The sequence below is a fragment of the Camelus bactrianus genome, chromosome 2, assembly GCF_048773025.1.
Source record: "Camelus bactrianus isolate YW-2024 breed Bactrian camel chromosome 2, ASM4877302v1, whole genome shotgun sequence".
Taxonomy (NCBI): Eukaryota; Metazoa; Chordata; class Mammalia; order Artiodactyla; family Camelidae; genus Camelus; species Camelus bactrianus.
In genome coordinates this window covers 83,472,903-83,490,414 of record NC_133540.1, presented here as the reverse complement: position 1 = coordinate 83,490,414, position 17,512 = coordinate 83,472,903, and the positions used below count along the sequence as shown (strand labels likewise).

General features: G+C 38.9%; 1 protein-coding gene across 2 annotated transcripts; it reads left to right on the top strand.

Annotated features, from left to right (window-relative positions):
• Positions 1–983: 983 nt before the first annotated feature.
• Positions 984–17,120, top strand: GRSF1 (G-rich RNA sequence binding factor 1). Of its 2 annotated transcripts, none has more exons than XM_074344592.1 (10): positions 984–1,428; positions 3,866–4,022; positions 5,073–5,228; positions 5,621–5,764; positions 6,410–6,545; positions 8,223–8,407; positions 9,332–9,453; positions 10,624–10,759; positions 11,131–11,206; positions 12,180–17,120. In XM_074344592.1, exons 1-9 carry the CDS (start codon positions 1,084–1,086, stop codon positions 11,178–11,180), a joined length of 1,431 nt encoding a protein of 476 aa, XP_074200693.1. In that variant the 5' UTR covers positions 984–1,083; the 3' UTR covers positions 11,181–11,206; positions 12,180–17,120. The 2 variants fall into 2 exon arrangements, with proteins under 2 accessions (XP_074200693.1, XP_074200698.1); XM_074344597.1 differs by lacking the exon at positions 984–1,428 and adding an exon at positions 1,582–1,719.
• Positions 17,121–17,512: the final 392 nt, after the last annotated feature.

Sequence of the window (17,512 nt, the reverse complement as noted above, 5' to 3'; positions counted from 1 at the left end):
TTGGCTCTTTCTATTTTTCACTCTCCGAACTCCCTTTTGCCTACTAAATTGAGACAGGTCCTGGCCATAGGAGGAGAAAAACTGCACAACCAGTCCTTCAGCAAACCTCTGCCTGTCCTCTTGTGAATACACTAAATCCTCAGGGGAGGCTTTAATCTTTGTTACACAGGTTTCACCCACTATCCGAAATCAGAGCGTTCCTATGAAACCTCCTGGAAGCCAAAATGGCATAAAGTGAGGAAGCAATTACCCTACAACACGTCTTGTTAGGGAGGTAAAACACAGATGCTCAAGGATACAGTTCAAAGCTATGGCAGGGAGATGCTGAATGTATATTCTCCCAGGAGGGAACTTGGTGGTGCCACCGCAGCCTCTGTCACGGCAGCTGCAAAACAAGCGCTGAATGCTATTTCCAATGTTCACTTTTTCCCATAAAAGTGAAAATCACATTTCTTTCCACAGTGGAAACAGTTACTAATACGGGTCCTTCTTGAAAACGAAGTGACCTAGAGTGAACTTTTCAACACCGGGAGAATACCTGTATACGTTACTAACATATAATTAAGTATCTAAATATTTCATTTTAAAACAAAAAAAATTTGGCCTTCCGCACATAACTCCAGCTGGGGGGGAGCATTTTTAAACCTCCGCCGGTATTATTATCCCAACCTTTTTTTATAATCAGAGTATCACAATTTTTTCCAGAAACGGCCCTTTTTTTTTTTCGCCCCTCACACCACAAGATTGAGGGGGAAGTGCGGCGCGTCGGCAGAACGGCGTTCCAGGGCTCAGCTCTCCCCAAAGCAGAAAAACCTTGTTCTCTTCGGGCCTCCGTTTCCACCAGGTGAAAGAACAGCCAGTCGGTGGTACCGGCTCCGGGCCCCTCCCGGCCGCGGGCAGCCCCGCCCCGAGGGCGGAGACCGGGCGGGGCAGCGAGCTCCTCCGCCTCCTCCCGACTCGCTGCTGCCCCCGGTGCCGGCGGCGCATGTGCCCGGCAACCCCTCCCCGGTCCTGGATTCCACTTCCCCTCCGCTCGCGCTGCAGCCGCAGCCGCCTTCAGGCCCCGCGCCCCCTCCGGAGTCCATGGCCGGGACGCGCTGGGTGCTCGGGGCGCTGCTCCGTGGCTGTGGCTGCAACTGCAGCAGCTGCCGGCGCACCGGCGCCGCCTGCCTGCCCTTCTACTCGGCCGCTGGGTCCTTCCCCTCTGGCGTCTCGGGCCGTCGCCGCCTGCTGCTGCTGCTCGGAGCCGCCGCGGCCGCCGCCTCTCACACGCGAGGCCTCCAGACCGGGCCTGCGCCCGCCGGGAGGCTGGCGGGGCCTGCCCCCTCCGCCGCCGCCGCGGCTGCCGCCTCTTACTCGGCCCTGCGTGCCCCTCTTCTGCCGCAGTCGCTGGCGGCGGCTGCGGGCCCGGCGCGGGGATACAGCCAGGTACGTGGGTGCGGAGAGGGGTGGCGCGCGGGACCCTTCCCCGGCCGCGCGCACGCGCCCCCGCGCCCCTCCGCGTGCGCCTCCCGTGCGCGCCCGGGGATCCGCGGCACGCGCCGCACCCGCCTCCCACCCCCGCCCGCCCAGTCCTCCTATTGGGCCCCAGAACAAGGGACGCTTTCCCAGGCCTCGGGTTTTCTCCTTGTTTTGTTCTCCTCTCGAGTCTCTGGTCGGTTGGGCAGTGTAAGTGTGACTGGGGGTGAATGGTGAGGCCTTGTTTCCCGCCGGCCTATGGTAGGTTTTGTGAGGCTGTGGACGCCCCCACCCCGCATCCTTGTCGCTCTCCGCCCGCTGGTTGTGAAGTTGGGAGGCCAGACCCTGCGGAGGGTTGGGACTTTCCGTGCAGCGGGAGCACTAGGCCTGGGCGGCCCTCGGCGCACCTCGCGGCCCGCAGATGGGAAGGTTCACGCACACACTGCGTGGGCTGGGTTCGTGGGGAAGGAGGCTGGTCCCCAACGCTCTCCTCTCTCTCGTGTCCCTGGGGAAAGGCGGGTTGCCCCAGTTACTGAAGGTCACCTCTGCACCTCCACTTCGTCTGACAGAAGGTCCTTTAGGACCATGGGTCGCCGCCAATGGGAGGGACAGCCTGGGGACTGTGATATTGGGGGAGGGGGGCCGACGAGAGGCGGCGGCTGGGGCTGAGGCCATGGGTTGGGGACCCAGGAGTGAGTCTACAATATTTTTTTAAAGTAATGTGTACTTTAAGTACTCAGGTTGCAGGTATTTTGTGCCTCATAGGAAGCTTTCTTTGCTTGTTACGTGGCATCTGGGAAATGTCAGCACACTTTCTGATTGCCTTGTTCCTGATGCCGTGGGTCATATTTATCTTAATTCAATTTATGCTTCTCCTTGAATTCAGGGAAACTGGGAAGCTAATCAGCATGGCTGCTGCCTGCTAGTGGCTGAGCTAATTGATTTGAATCCCGGCCCAACACTTTCTGCTGCCCATTTCTGTAAAAGCTTGTGATGCTTATGGAATTCTGGGAATATAGGGAATGTTACTTTTATTGAAAAAACACAAACTATCTCTATTAAGCCTTTGTGAGCTGGCTACTCCCTTTACTTGATTATTCTTTGAATTTGACAAGTATGATATCTGTTGAGTTTCTGCTAGTGTCATATACTGTGCTTAAATTTATTATTGATTTCATAAAATTATGTGTAAGTCTTATCAGTGATGGGAACATACAAAGGAGTGAAGTATCTCTGTTTAGCCCAACAGGATTTAAATCACTTGACTTAAAGCCTGAGTTGTCTTCCCATTTTGATAATTGTAGTACTTGTTGCATTCTTATTAAATATGCATTAGGCCTCTGCTAGAGATTTATATTTATCATTGACTCCTTAAAATTAGACATAAGTCTTTGTGTAAATGGTGGAATGGTACAAAGGAATCTGTTTCCTTAGCAAGTCTTAAAACCTGGGTTGTCTTTCCTGGTTATGGTTGTGGTGCTTGACCGAATCTTATTACATTCCAGTCTTGTAAAAAGGAGTTCTGTAGGTATGTCTCAGGCTCCAGTTACCTCACACTACTGCCGTTGCCTTTTAGGATCTTTCCCTCATTCAGTTGGTCTGACATAACAATTGGCAGGTTAATCTTTCCAAGCATCCTTCTGTCTTGTCAACACTCCTAAGATGTCTTTTGTCAACTCCCCTTGGCCTACCAGGTTAAGGACACACATTGAGCTTAACACTCAAGTCCCTCTGCCGTATGGTACCCACCAGTTCCTTTTGCCAGCTCATCTTCTTTGACTCCTAATTGTACCCTACAGTTTAGCCAAATGGAATTATTGCTGTTTTGCAAATGAGCTTTGGTTCATTCTGCTTCTTCCCCTCACTTCTCAAGCTGCAGTGCCCTATCCTTCATACATCACTGTCAGAATTCTAGCCTTCCTTTAAGGCTCATCTCATATCTTAATTCTGTTAGTGCTCTGTTTTGAATTTCTATAATATCTTGTGTCTTAATTATAGCACTTAGAGCACCTTATTTTGTATGCTTGTCTTAGTCTAGATGGTAAGCTTTCTGAGATGAGGGTCTAATTGTGGCGTATACTCACATATTTGTCAAATCCAGGAGACCCTTCCTGTCCTGCCTTAACTAAAACACTATTATTAGGTGTAATTTGGGACTGATGAATTTAAAAACAAACCTGGAATAAAATTTATGTCTTGCCAAATCATTAGGATATACCGACTTGTTGCTTTAGGATGTACAATTTAAGCCAAAGCAGGATAAGTGAGATTTGTGAATTTTACTTCCTGCCTCTGAAATAGTAACTGTCCCCAAAGAGTAACATCTGAGTGTTAGTTTGTGGAAATAAACGTTTTCTAAGTAGGTTGTTATGAAAGTATTTTTACATTTCTTCATTTCTCTTGGAAGGAGTCTAAAACTACCTACTTGGACGACCTTCCACCTCTCCCTGAGTATGAGTTGCCTCCATCCAAGTTAGGAGAGGAGGTAGATGATGTCTTTCTCATTCGAGCTCAAGGGTTACCGTGGTCGTGCACTGTGGAAGATGTGCTTAGCTTTTTCTCAGGTATGTTTTATGTATGTTTTAAATATGTTGATTTCATCTGAGTAAAAGCAGTCCCATAAAATCCAAGCTGGGCTTTGGTGTAGACATCTTATCTGATGGGGATTCTCACTCTGGCTGGTTCCATATGCATGCCAAGTGACACCACGTGTACCATTTGTCATATATACCAGGTTTAAAAGACCTTGAATACAACAAAAAAATTAATGTTAAAGCTACATGGTTTAAAATCAGTTTTCTCTGAAGTTTTAATATGTACATATCAAAAAGTGAAAACCTATTGGTAGAAATAAGAGTATTGGTTGAGTAGCTTTTTATGTAATACACAAAAATTTAATATGCAGATCACTTAGTAGCAAGTGATAGTGTTCCCTCAATAACATGTTTGGAAGGCTTATGTATCTGTGGATTTTAAGATTCTGTATCTGACTGTGATTTTTAATTTCCCTCTTAAAAGGCTTTTTGAAGATGCTGCCTTAAATGTGAAATGATATAGCATTATGTTAAGTACCTTAATGTGCATTGTGTGGATCAAGTGTTTTAAAAGCCACTTAAATCTTGCTCCCAGTTTAAGAGGTGTGCAGTATGGGGATGTGTTTCCCTGATAATGATAGGAAAGGAAAAAAATCTAATTATGTTGTAAAATTATTCTTATAGGATATATATTAGAGATCTTGTGGTTATGATTGTAAGAGAAGATGACATGCATAAACCTAACCATATTTTTAATACCTTAAGTGATTTAAAACTGATTATAGAAGTATTTGGAAGGAAATGTTACATTTTGCATCAAGCTTATTCTAATTTGTCATTTAATGGTCAGGAGATCCTAAGATTTTGTGCTAAGGTTGTTTATGTCTTCCACGTGGAACGTTTTAGAAACTACCACCTCATTAGCATTCTGCTCGCTTCACTGATGGGAGTTTGTGTGAGGAAGGTGACAGGCATTTTGGAGCCTGCTTTGTTTTATTGTTGGAAGATTGCAATTCTAGTGACTTGTGTAATTGAGCTATTGATTTCTAATTTTAATTCATTTCACTCACATACTTTCAGACTGCAGAATTCGCAATGGTGAGAATGGAATACATTTCCTCTTAAATAGAGATGGGAAACGAAGGGGTGATGCCTTAATTGAAATGGAGTCAGAGCAGGATGTGCAAAAAGCCTTAGAAAAACACCGCATGTACATGGGGCAGCGATACGTGGAAGGTACGTGAAGTCATGTTCTAGCTCCTCGCGATTGTTACGGTAGACTGTGCTTCCCAAGGCACTTTCAGTTGATCCTTAACAAGAGTGAAGTAGTTAGATATTATGAATACAGCCGTTCCCAGGGTGTGAAAATGAAGCCCAGAGATAATTTCAGATTCTTACCTATAAAATGAGGAGGATGTTGACCAAATTTACCTCAGAAGTTGCGATGTTACACCTGGCACATAGTAAGTAATACTTGATAAATGTCATTTATTGTCTTCTCCAGAGAAGTACATAAAGATTAAAAATAAATACTAGTTTTTGGATAACCCACCCACTGTGATTATTTTTTTAATGGCTTCTTTCTTTATTGTGTAAGTTTTGCATACCTTTTGTGCTCCTTTTCTTAGTATATGAGATAAACAATGAAGATGTGGATGCCTTAATGAAGAGCCTGCAGGTCAAATCTTCACCTGTGGTAAACGATGGCGTAGTTCGTTTGAGAGGACTTCCTTATAGTTGCAATGAGAAAGACATCGTAGACTTCTTCGCAGGTGTTTCCCAGTTATATCTTGTTTGGGGCCTCATATCTTTTCCCTCACTTCGTTTCCTTCTTTTTTTTAGGTGAACCTTTTCCTAGGTAACTGCATACAGTTATATTAGGTGCTTTAGGGGGGGAACTCTTCGGTTGGATTTTTAATGTTTGTAGATTTTGTAAGTGTTTTGACCTTTCACACTGATCTTTGGGAGATGTCAGATTCAAAAATGATTTCATGTGGGTTCATTTTAGTATTGAGGAAAATGTCCTCTCATAAGAGTGGTTATATTTGTCTAAGGCAATAGCAATTTATATGATTTAAAAGCATTATTATCTAATTCTTAGCTGTAAAATATGCACCAGTAGTGATAGTCTGAATCTTTCCCCTACTATATAATTAATGGCAAAACAAAGAATTGTGTTTTAGATGGACAGCTTGGACCCTAAACATTTTTGAATATGTAGATGTTATTAGCTTTTGGCTGCATAATAATTTTCTTCCCCTTAGGTATGTATTCAGCTTTGGGGCTGGCAAAATAGTCCTACAATTTTACTAGAAAAATTAAAAAAAATTCTTAGTATGTGAAAGAATGTTTTAATTCTAAGAATAAAGATGCCCTTGTTAGCAGAACTAATTTGTAATAATTTTTGGATGTCTTAGGACTGAATATAGTAGACATTACTTTTGTCATGGATTACAGAGGGAGAAGAAAAACAGGAGAAGCCTATGTGCAATTTGAAGAACCAGAGATGGCTAACCAAGCCCTGTTGAAACACAGGGAAGAAATTGGTAACCGGTAAGTGAAGCAGATACTAATGATGTGGAAGAATCATACATTGGGTCATTTTGATGAATGCATTGTAATAAAACAGTAAAATTATCTAAACACAGAAAAAGAAGACAGTAGTATGATAAGCTGTCAAATGCCTATCACTTAGATTAACAAATTATTAACATTTGTTGTATTTGCTGCACCGGTTTTTCAGTATATATCTTTAAAAACCCTTTTTTAACACGATCCCAATGTTATGACATTTAACAAAATTAGCAATGATTTATTATCCAATACCAGTCCATAATCACACTTTCCCATTTATACCAAAATATCTTTTCCATTTGCTTTTTTTTTGGCACCAGAATCTAGACATGGTCCACACATTGAGTTTGATTGTTATGCCTCTAGTCTCTTAAATTAGAGCAAATCCCTTTTTCCTTTATTTTTTTTTTATTACCTCCTACTTTTTAAATGCAATTGACTTTTGAAGAAATTGGGCCAGTTGTCCTGTATAGTGTCTCACATTCTGTATTTATCCTGTTGCTTCCTCATGGTGTCGTTTAACTTGTTCCTTTGTATCTGTTATTTCCTGAAAACTGGAAGTTAAAGCTAAAGTCTTGAATTGACTCAGGTTAACATTTTGATATGGATACTCTCTGGGCAATACTGTATACTGCATATCTCATCACATTAGGATGCATGTAGTGATGGGTCGGTTCATTTGTGTTTTAACTTTCATTTTCGAGGAGTACTTAGAAGTGTCAAATTTTAATACATTGTTTTGCTGCTTTCTGGCCTTTTTACCTGGCTCCTTTGAAGTTTAAAAAAAGCCATTTCAGGATCTACTTAAAGGAATTAGTTCAGAGGTCTTTATTAAAATTTTTAGTTACTTAGTTATTTTTTATGAAATTTTTTTAAATGAAGAAAGTATATGTAAAGTACCCTCCCTTTAATTTTCTTTCAGTACTCTTCATATTTTCTTATAACTTGGAACACATCAATATTATGTTTTTATATGGGAACACTAAGGCAGTGTACAGATGTCTTCAATAAATTAAGAAATGATACCCTCTAATGTTTATAGATCTGTAAATAAAAATGATTTTTACAGTTCAAGCTTAATAACTAAATTTGGAAAAGCAGTGTTGCGAAAAAGAAAACTGGTTCCAGAAGCCTGGATTTAATCAATAGTTCCATAGTCAAACAGTAAGTCAGAATTGACATTTACATCATGAATTCTCATTAGCCTCTTAGTGAAGTCCTGAACTGGCTCCTCATACACTGTGACTTTTAATATCTTAAACAGTTATGATTAATTTTCACAGAATTGAATTGTAAGGCTTCAAGAGATTAATTAACTATTAGGAAAAAAACCTTTCTTACAAATTAATTCTTTTCATACACGCAAGTAACCTCTGCGTATTCGTCCTCATGAAGCAAAACAGTGTAGAAAAGCAGAGGTAAAATGTATGTGAAGAAAACTGTTATCTTGGGGGGGGAGGTGATTAAACCAGTGACCTGTTCCGTTGAGAGTACTTCTTCATGGCCTAACATCTATATCCATTCTTTTTGCCCCACCAGTTTTCTTTGGATACCTGGGTATGTTAGGTGTTAGAAATATTGTATATGCATGTTCTAAAGAGTTCAGTGTAAAGTCACTTTGTACCATTGTGCCTGTTTGCTTTTGCTTTGACATAGATATATAGAGATATTTCCAAGCAGAAGAAATGAAGTTCGAACACATGTTGGATCTCATAAGGGAAAGAAAATGGCATCTTCTCCTACTGCTAAGTATATAACTGAGCCAGAAATGGTCTTTGAAGAGCATGAAGTGAATGAGGATACCCGACCCATGACAGGTTTTGAAAGTGAGAAGGAAGTAGGTAAGGACATTCCTCTTATTGATCTGCTTTGCATGTTTTGATAGTTAATTTTTTATGACAGTGTTGTATGAAATTATGAGATGATAGGACAAGGGAATTGAGTTAAATATTTAATATGTCTTTGAGTGTAGAATGTACTCTGAATACAGTTGCCTCTCAGTATCCCCAGGGAGTTGGTTCCAGGACCCACCATGGATACCAAAATCCATGAATGCTCAAATCACATAGGTAGCCCTCCCTGTCCATGGGTTCCACATTTACAGATATGGAGGGCCAACTGTGTATGTAGAAGGGCTTTATTATGCCGTAGGCTTTTGCCTTTTTTTTTTTTTCCCCAATATAATCATCTTCGTAGATTCTATGTCAAAGGCTGGGTGGCACATATATAACAAAAAGAAGTAAAATGTCAACACTTAAGATGGGAAAAAAATGTGTATAGAGAGCAGGAATGTTGACTAAGGAGTTTTGTTTGCCTCTGTATTTAATTATTCCTTTGATTCCTAATCCCAAAGCAACATTTGGAATCTTTGAAGTTGATAAATCCTTTTTAAGTGTGTGCCCTAGGATTAGTCTGTTACAACTTATTTTTTAAAATTTTTTTTTTGGTGACGATAACCCAGAAGGTTTTTCTTTTGCCTTTATGTTTTTCCATTCATAATCATTTCTCCTCTCTGTTGTGAGAGAAAGATACAGTCTTTTGGAATCTGGTAGTGGTTTGAAATACTGAAGCCTTACGAGTGTTCAGGTGATATTTGTTAAGTGGCAGAAATTTTAGGTTGTTTTGGCTTTTAAAATTAAAGCCCTCTTCCTTACTGTTTCAAGAGGAATGAAGGACTTGGACGTACAGGTCATGCCTAGTTATAACCCGTTAGTGACTCTCGAAGCTGAAATGTTCTGGACGGTGCTTCTTGTTCTGCTTCTCAGAGTTGCCCAAGGAGACGTCAGAAAAGCTTCCAGAGGCTGTTGATTTTGGAGCTGCATCTTCACTACATTTTGTCCACATGAGAGGATTGCCTTTCCACGCCAATGCCCAGGACATCATAAATGTATGTGGTAGTAAGATACCCAGTCTCAGTAGCTTTGAACAGAAGTTCTAAGGTGGAACTTCTATTAAATCAGGGAAGGTGGAGAAGAAGAATACAGCATCCCTGTGGTAGCTTTGGGTAGTAAGGTGGCGTCTCCATAGTTGTGGAGGCTTGTCTTACTTTCTTGAGCCAAGAAGTATGGGTTTTATTACATTTTAGGATCAAATGTATAATAGATAAGAGGATTTTATAGATGCAGAATAATATGGTGTAGGTTTAGTATTCAAAGTAAAAAAGTTTGGTTTTTCTCTAAGTTAGTTCAACCCATTCATTTTTGAGTTTAGGAAAAGGAGACTCAGGGCATTTCTCACAGAGCTGTTAGATACTAGACACAAATCCAGGACTCCTAAATGCCTAGAGCTTTCATTAGACCGTACAGCCTCCTTGCATCTGGCTTCCCTAATCTTTGAGAAAAGGAATTTTTAAAATATTTTTATTTCATGATAGATACTGTATGAAATGAAAAGATAGAACAGTGAAAGCCCCTATTGACTTCATAAACTTGAGAACATTTACTTAAGGTAGATCCATACTCAGAGCCCTGATTCAGTTAGTAGTGGGGTCTCACAGTTTTCTTCATGATTTCAAAAAGCGTAATAGGAATCATATCTTTACCCAAATGAAAGTTGCATGGTCTTGTTAAAGAATTACATTCTGTTGCTTTGGTTTGGAGTGATAACTACTCAGCGTGGTAGCTCTCTTTAGATAGTGCTGGTAAAAAACTGATTATCAGGTGGATGTCTGATTGAAAAAAATGATAAAAATGAATTATTAAGAAATGAAGTGTATTTGATGGATAGTTTTTAGAAATAGGGAAGGATGTGTGTGGGAGGAATAATAAAAAGGGTCCTTCTTGGTATAAAAAAAAGTTTGAGAATTGTATATATGGTATTGTACTTACAGTTTAAGTTCTCTGTGAACAGATATTTGAAATGTAACTTTGAGTTCCAAGAAGATCAGAAAAGGAGGTGGTAGATGTGTAACTACATTGTTGCTTAAAGAGATTTCCTGAAAATAAGTTTATCAAATATATGAATCCAAGTCTGAAAGAAAAATGCAGAGCCAGCAAACTTGTAGAAATCGGACCCAGTAACATCATGTTCCTCTTGGCTTCCTTGGTTTGTTGTTCAGTTTTTTGCTCCACTGAAGCCTGTTAGAATCACCATGGAATACAGTTCCAGTGGGAAGGCCACTGGAGAAGCTGACGTGCACTTCGACACCCATGAGGATGCTGTCGCAGCTATGCTCAAGGATCGGTCCCACGTTCGTAAGTGCTGCCCTTGGTTTCTGTTGTCATGTTTGATGTCTATCTGTTTACAAATGCCTTTCTCTGCTTTGTAGTTTGCCTAGAATTTTTCCCTTGGGATAATTGTATTCCATTAATGCTACTAAATAAATATAAAAAAGACAGAAAAAAAAACACCCCACTATATTATAGTGAGAAGCATTTATTCATTAATTATCATGCATATATCCATCCAGAATTAGATAGAATTTTTTTTTTTTTTTTTTTTTTACTAGGGAAAGGATGGGGCAAAGGGCTTGAGTTACTGTCTGAACTATGAGGAAAATAAATGAGTACACCATTATTTCTGCCCTTACAACTTTAAAAAATGAATCTTTTTTTGTCATTCTCAGACCATAGGTATATTGAATTGTTCCTGAATTCGTGTCCAAAAGGAAAATAAGAATTCCAGAGACTCCAGATAATAAGGTAAATTTAAGAGGTGCAATTGTGGAAATTATTTTCAATTGATAAATTAGTCATTTCCTCACTCGTAATACGATTGAAACCATTTCTTTTTAATAAAGATCAAACTAATCATGATAATTGAAGCTTCAGTATAAGGAGTGAAACTCCCCTGGGAAACAGACTATATTATGGTCATATAGTGGCTTTGAGTATTTTCCCCTTTAGAATCTGTTTGTATCACCCCCAACGTTCATCATGCTGTGCCCAGATAGTACCTCTGGTAGCTATATATCACAGTACACTGAAGGTGTGCCTCACATTAACTTGTCTTCCTATAAAATTTAAATACATTTACTCAGTTCTAAGATATTTTTAAGATGTTAAAAGTGATACATTTGAAACCGGGGTGTATCATGCATCTATACACTGAATGTACCGCTGTGTCTTTTCCTAAAATGGTGTTATCAAAATGGCAGTCCTGGGAAATCCTTAGATTTCATACAGTTAACTTCTCTGTGGTAAATCAACTATGTATGTCTTGATGTTCCTTCCCTTACTCAGTGCTATGTGGTGTCTTTTTTCCCCCTAAAATCTTTTCATATATTGTATTGTAATCGTTTTTCTACATGTAGTGGTACATTCCTTTGAGGCACTTTACTGTAATGATTCCTTAAAAACACATGGGACATTTCTTTACCATCGTTGTCATAGACTGTTTTTGGATATAAAGTCCCACAGTCTTGTGATGTTAAATATTTTCATTAGTTAAAATCTATATGAAATATATTCTGTGCTCAACTCTGAAAATCTACTGTCTTCATGCCAGGCTGTAAGCGCTAACGCCCAGCTAATTTTCTTCACCTTAACTTAGTTGATTTGTCGGAAAACTTGCACTAAATCAGAAAGAAAAAAAAGAATTTACAATTTTAAATGATACGGGAACATGTGTAGTATTTTTCATTTTGAGTAAGTGTACACCACTTTTTTTTTCCAGGATGAAGCAAGAAGCATTTCATTTGCACACCTTTCTTGGACATGGGATATAAAGTTCCAGTTTTTTTAGCAGTAACTGCTAGAGGAATGATTTGGGGGTTTGGGGTGAATTGCTTATAAGAAAAAATCCATAATGGACTGTTTAGCAAGAAAAAGGAAAGATTCAGTTGGGGATTATGAAATAAACTACGAATTTAGTTTTTTGTTTAAACTGTCCAGGATCTGATTAAAGAATCTGACCGTTATTTTCTATGATTAAACAGTTTGTTTTCACAGAGGATATGTGACCCAGTGTAAAGACTACGTATTTTTATTCAGCACTCTTCCTTTAAAATCTCCCATTTTAAAAATAATCTGTTTGAGGTTTTCTTTTTTTGCCTGTGAATTAAGAGCTTTGATGTAAAACTTCTCATGGAATAAAGTACTGATTTCTTTTAACCAAATACTCACCAAAGCAAGGAAAGGTTTCAGACCTTTGAACCATTATCATTTGGCAGAGTAGTTTTAATTTTAGGTGTATTTAATTACTTTGATAGTGGTAAGACTTTTTAAAAAGGAATCAAAACAAAAAATACCACTGGTTAGTGTAAATGACAACAGTTTGTCAGTTTGATGTCTCTGGAAATGTTTTGCCTTTCTAAACCCTGTGCTACAGGCATTTAACATTGGTGTCTGTATAATTAAAGAGGGAATTGTAGTGTCAAAAGTTGTCTGAACACCCCCGCCCCCAGCCCCGTCTTTCTTTGGTTTTCAGTAAACCTTGAAGTGTGTGTTAGTGTCAAAACTGTGAAGTGACATGTCATGACAGTCCTGACTGGTAAGGACATTGATGGCTTCACTTGAATTTAAACCAGCTCTAGATAGGATGGAATCTAAGTCTCCTCATTTGCTTTTTTCAGTGGGGTAGCACATCCCATATTTTAGAACAAGTAGGGGTGCCTTGCTTAAATAAAAATAGCATTTAATGTATAATTGTGTGAAGGGTTTATGGATAAAGCTGTATTTCTGTCACATTGTGGCAGTACGTTCTGCTTTAATATTAAACAGCTTGTTATTTAAACATTGGATCAAAATAGCTGGCTTCAAAATGTAGTCCTTAATAAACTAATTTTATGTTCACCTGTAGGAGAATCAAAGTCCTGTATACTTTCTCTGCCTTGTTCCTGTTCTCAGGGTGACGACTGCCACGTGGTTACCAGGAGATGCAGATCTAGTCCTTAAAATTGAATTAGCCCCGATTTCTGAGAGGTGATATCTGGAAGAGAGATTATGTCTTCTCTCACTTAATACATAACCGTCTTTGATTACCAGCTAAGATACGAAATCACTGTACTGTAAGTAGTCAATAAATGAAGGCTTGTTTCAGGCTGAAGATTACCTAAGAGTATTTATTTTGGAGTGTGTCAATCAACCTAATATATTTTTACATCAAGTCCTGGTATATTGTAAGAAGAAATGATTAATTTTCTGTTGTGTTTGTTTCCATCGTCCTGAAAGAACGTGACTTAATCAGCCAGCTTCTGTATTACTACCTGGAGAGAAATGTATTTTCATGTGTAGTTGAGTATACTGAGTGAGCTCTGAGAACTGGTGTCTGTAGCTGTATGACCAATTAGAGTGTGATCTTTTTCTCTCCTTTTAGCAGTAGGTATCTGATTTGCTGCGGAAAAAATCTGTAGGGTCTGTTGGGATTGTGGTTGGTGAGGAATTCATTCATTTGCAATTACTTTATTTTAAAGCTGATGAGTTTCATTTGCATATCCCTGGGAAAAGAATGAGAGCAGCAGCACTAAGATGTTACGTGGTGGGTGAGCTGGAAGGGTTATCTTCTTGTCACACTAGTGGCTGATTTCTCAGTGCAGAAGGTGGGCATTCTTGGGAAATCATCTCATGAATTCATATGCTTTCCTATACTGCCGTTAGTAAGTTATTGCTCATAATTTAGGCTGGTACATGGATAATTGCCGATAGGACAAATGTAGTTACTGGAAAGAGAAGAAAAGCACATAATAGAATAGAAGTAATCTTTTATGTCTATCCAATCGAAAGACATACTTCTCTTTTGAAATTTGACAAAACTGGGTTGTGCAACATCATTTTTTACTGAAAAAAAAAATGACAGTGACTTTTGCTCTTCTGTTTGGGTCCTTTGTGTCTTTATAATCTCCTAGGTGGTAAAGTTGTCAAAAATAGTGGGATTTGATGTGGCCAGGTTGTCCATATCTTGCTTTTGCTCGCTCAAAAGAATTGCAAGGGAGAACTCTGATAAGTAGCATGCAGATACCAAGGAGAAAATGCTGAGGACTGTGAGCTGATGAACTCACTGAAACCAGAGGAGGAAGCAGAACCATTTTGTATATGTCCCTCTACTCCTGGGTGAATGAGGCTTCTGCCAGGTGGGCAGGGAGACCGAATCCGCTGTGGAGCAGAGGCTCTAAATCCTTCTCACTAATTCTGCAGTATGACGAGAAAGAAGCAGGAGAAAGCCACTTCCATCTCGGTGACATTTTGAGGCAATAACCCTGCTTGTTACTAGTTAACATGCCCTGTTGGCATCCTCTGCCTTAAACAGTCTCTTAGCAGATTCTCATTTGGAGATTTTTCTCTTCATTACATCCTATTCATTTTATAATTTAAAACACTTAATTAGTTTGAGTTTCCCCCAAATTATGTGAAAGGGTTCACATTCAATTGGTAGGACCTGTAATATAGGGTAGAATGGTGTATCTCAGCAGTAAAGTGCCTAAATTACAGGGGCTTTGAAGAAAAATTGCTCGATGTAGTAGGAATACATTTTCCTGCCTGACTTCAGCAGATTGGAAAATAAATCTCTGAAGTTTGTACGAAGGGAATAAAGCTGCTATAAACATTCGTGTGTAGGTTTTTGTGTATACATAAGATTTCAGCTCATTTGGGTAAATACCAAGGAGTGTGATTGCTGGATCATATGGTAAGACTATGTTTAGTTTTGTAAGAAACTTGCCAAACTGCCTTCCAAGATGGCTGTGCTGTTTTGCATTTCCACCAGCAATGAATGAGAGTTCCTGCAGCAGCTCATCTTGCCAGCATTTGGTGGTGTCAGTGTTTTCAATTTTAGCTCTTCTACTAGGTGTGTAGGGATAGCTCGTTTTAGTTTGCAGTTCTATAATAACGTAAGGTGTTGACATCATACTGTCTTTGGTAGGCGTTTGTTCAGATATTTTGTCAATTTTTCAATTGGGTGGTTTTCTTACTGAATTTTAGGAAGAGGATAGAGGAAGGTTTAATTTGGTTCTTAACGCTTTGATGATATGAAAATAAATAGTGGGGTACTTTTAAAATTGTGTTTTTATTTTTTGAAAGAAATAAAATTCAAGAGATATGAAGGGGGTATACAGTGGACAGTCTTCCTCCCATCCTGTACTTCAGTCATATCTCAGGCAACACTCATCAGTTTCATTTAATGTAAACTTCCAGTGACTGCATAGATAAGCAAATATTAATAGACATTTTCATTTATTTTTAAAATATAAATTATAGCATACTATGCATACTATTCTGTACCTTTTTTCCCTACTTAATACATCCTGAATATTTTATATCAATATAAAATCCTTTCTCATTTTTAAAAATCATTGTACAGTACGGATGTGTATGTAATTTAACCTGTCCTTACTGATGAACATGTAAATTGTTTCTAATCTTTTGCTATTATAATGCCAAAATGAATTGCCTTGTATAAATTTATGTCATTTCGTACATGCGTAAATTTCTCTGTAGGATACATGGTCAAGAGTATGTGCACTTGTAATTTAGATCTAAAATTAAATTTATATCTCTAATTGGTTTTTTTCTTAGTTTGCACCAGCAGTGCAAGTGCCCATTTCTCCATAGCCTCCCTGACACAGTATACTAGCAGTCTGTTCTTTGCCAATCTGACAGGTTAAAAACACACCCACACACAATGGCATTCTCTTATGATGTAGGATTTCTTCATGTTTAAGAGCTTTTGGATTTTCTTTTTTATAAATTTGTCTTCATATCCTCTCCCCATTTTTCTTTGTCTCTTATAGTCCCCTCCTCATCTTATCCTCATTAATTTTAAAGCAAATTCAAGACAATGTTATTTATCTGGATATATTTCAGTGTGCATCTCTTTTTAAAAAGGACTTTAAAAAATACCATCATTCCTGAAAATAATAGTTTCTTACCCAGTATCTATCTGATGTCATTTTTTAAAAAGTTTATTTGAGTCAGGATCTAAACAGTAGTGCACACACATTTCAATCATTATTATGTCTTTTTTCCCTGCGATATAGTTTAATAAAAAATTTCAAGCATTTGAAAGAGTTAAGTTACAAACATGCCTATACTTACCACTTCAATTCTACAAGTAACATTTTGCCATATTTGTTTCATCATGTGTCTGTGCATCCATCCATCTTTTTTCTCTGTATGTGTCAAAGTTGTAGACATCTATATTTGACTCTTTAAGTTTCTTGTCATCCATATTAAGTAGACTTCTTTTTCTTGAGGTAAAATTCATAGTTAAGTAAACAACTGTTGTGTACCGTTTGATGAATTTTAACATAAAACTCTAATCCAAACCCCTTACAAGCTGTGGAACATTTCCATCACAGAAAATTTCTTTAGTCAATACCTGCCCCTTTTCCACCCCTTGCCTTGTTAGGATTTTGTTTTCACCATAGATTAGTTTGGCCTATTCTAGAACTTAATATCAATGGAGTCATACTTTATGTATTCTTGTGTAAATTTCTCCCACTCAGCATGTGTTAAAATTCATCGATGTGTTTCAGCTCACAGTTCCCTTTCACTGCTGTGTGGTATCCTATTGTATGAATATGCCTCGGTTTAACCTTTAACTTGTTGGGTGAACAGCTAATGAATGCTGGGCTGTTTCCAGGTTTTGGCTATTATGAATAAAGTTGCTGTGAATATCTTGTGCAAGGCTTCTTGTGAACCTGTGTTTTAACTTCTTTTGGGTAAGGACTTAGTAGAATATCCTGAGTTGCAAGGTTGATAAATTTTTGATTTTACTAGAAATTGATACACCCTTTTCCAAAGCGGTCATCCTGTTTTACACACCCACAAACAATATGAAAGTTCCCGTTGGTCCGCATCCTCACCATTTGATGTTTTCAGCCTGTAACTTTAGCCATTCTGTGTGTAGTGGTATTTCATTGTGGTCTTAATTTGCTCTCCCTGATAATCAGTGATGTTGAGCATATTTTCATAAGCTTTTTGGCCATTCAGATACCTATAATGAAATTGAAGTGCCTGTTTCTTAATTTATGTTTCCCCTTCCATTTCTTTTCCCCTTCTTATTTGTAGAAG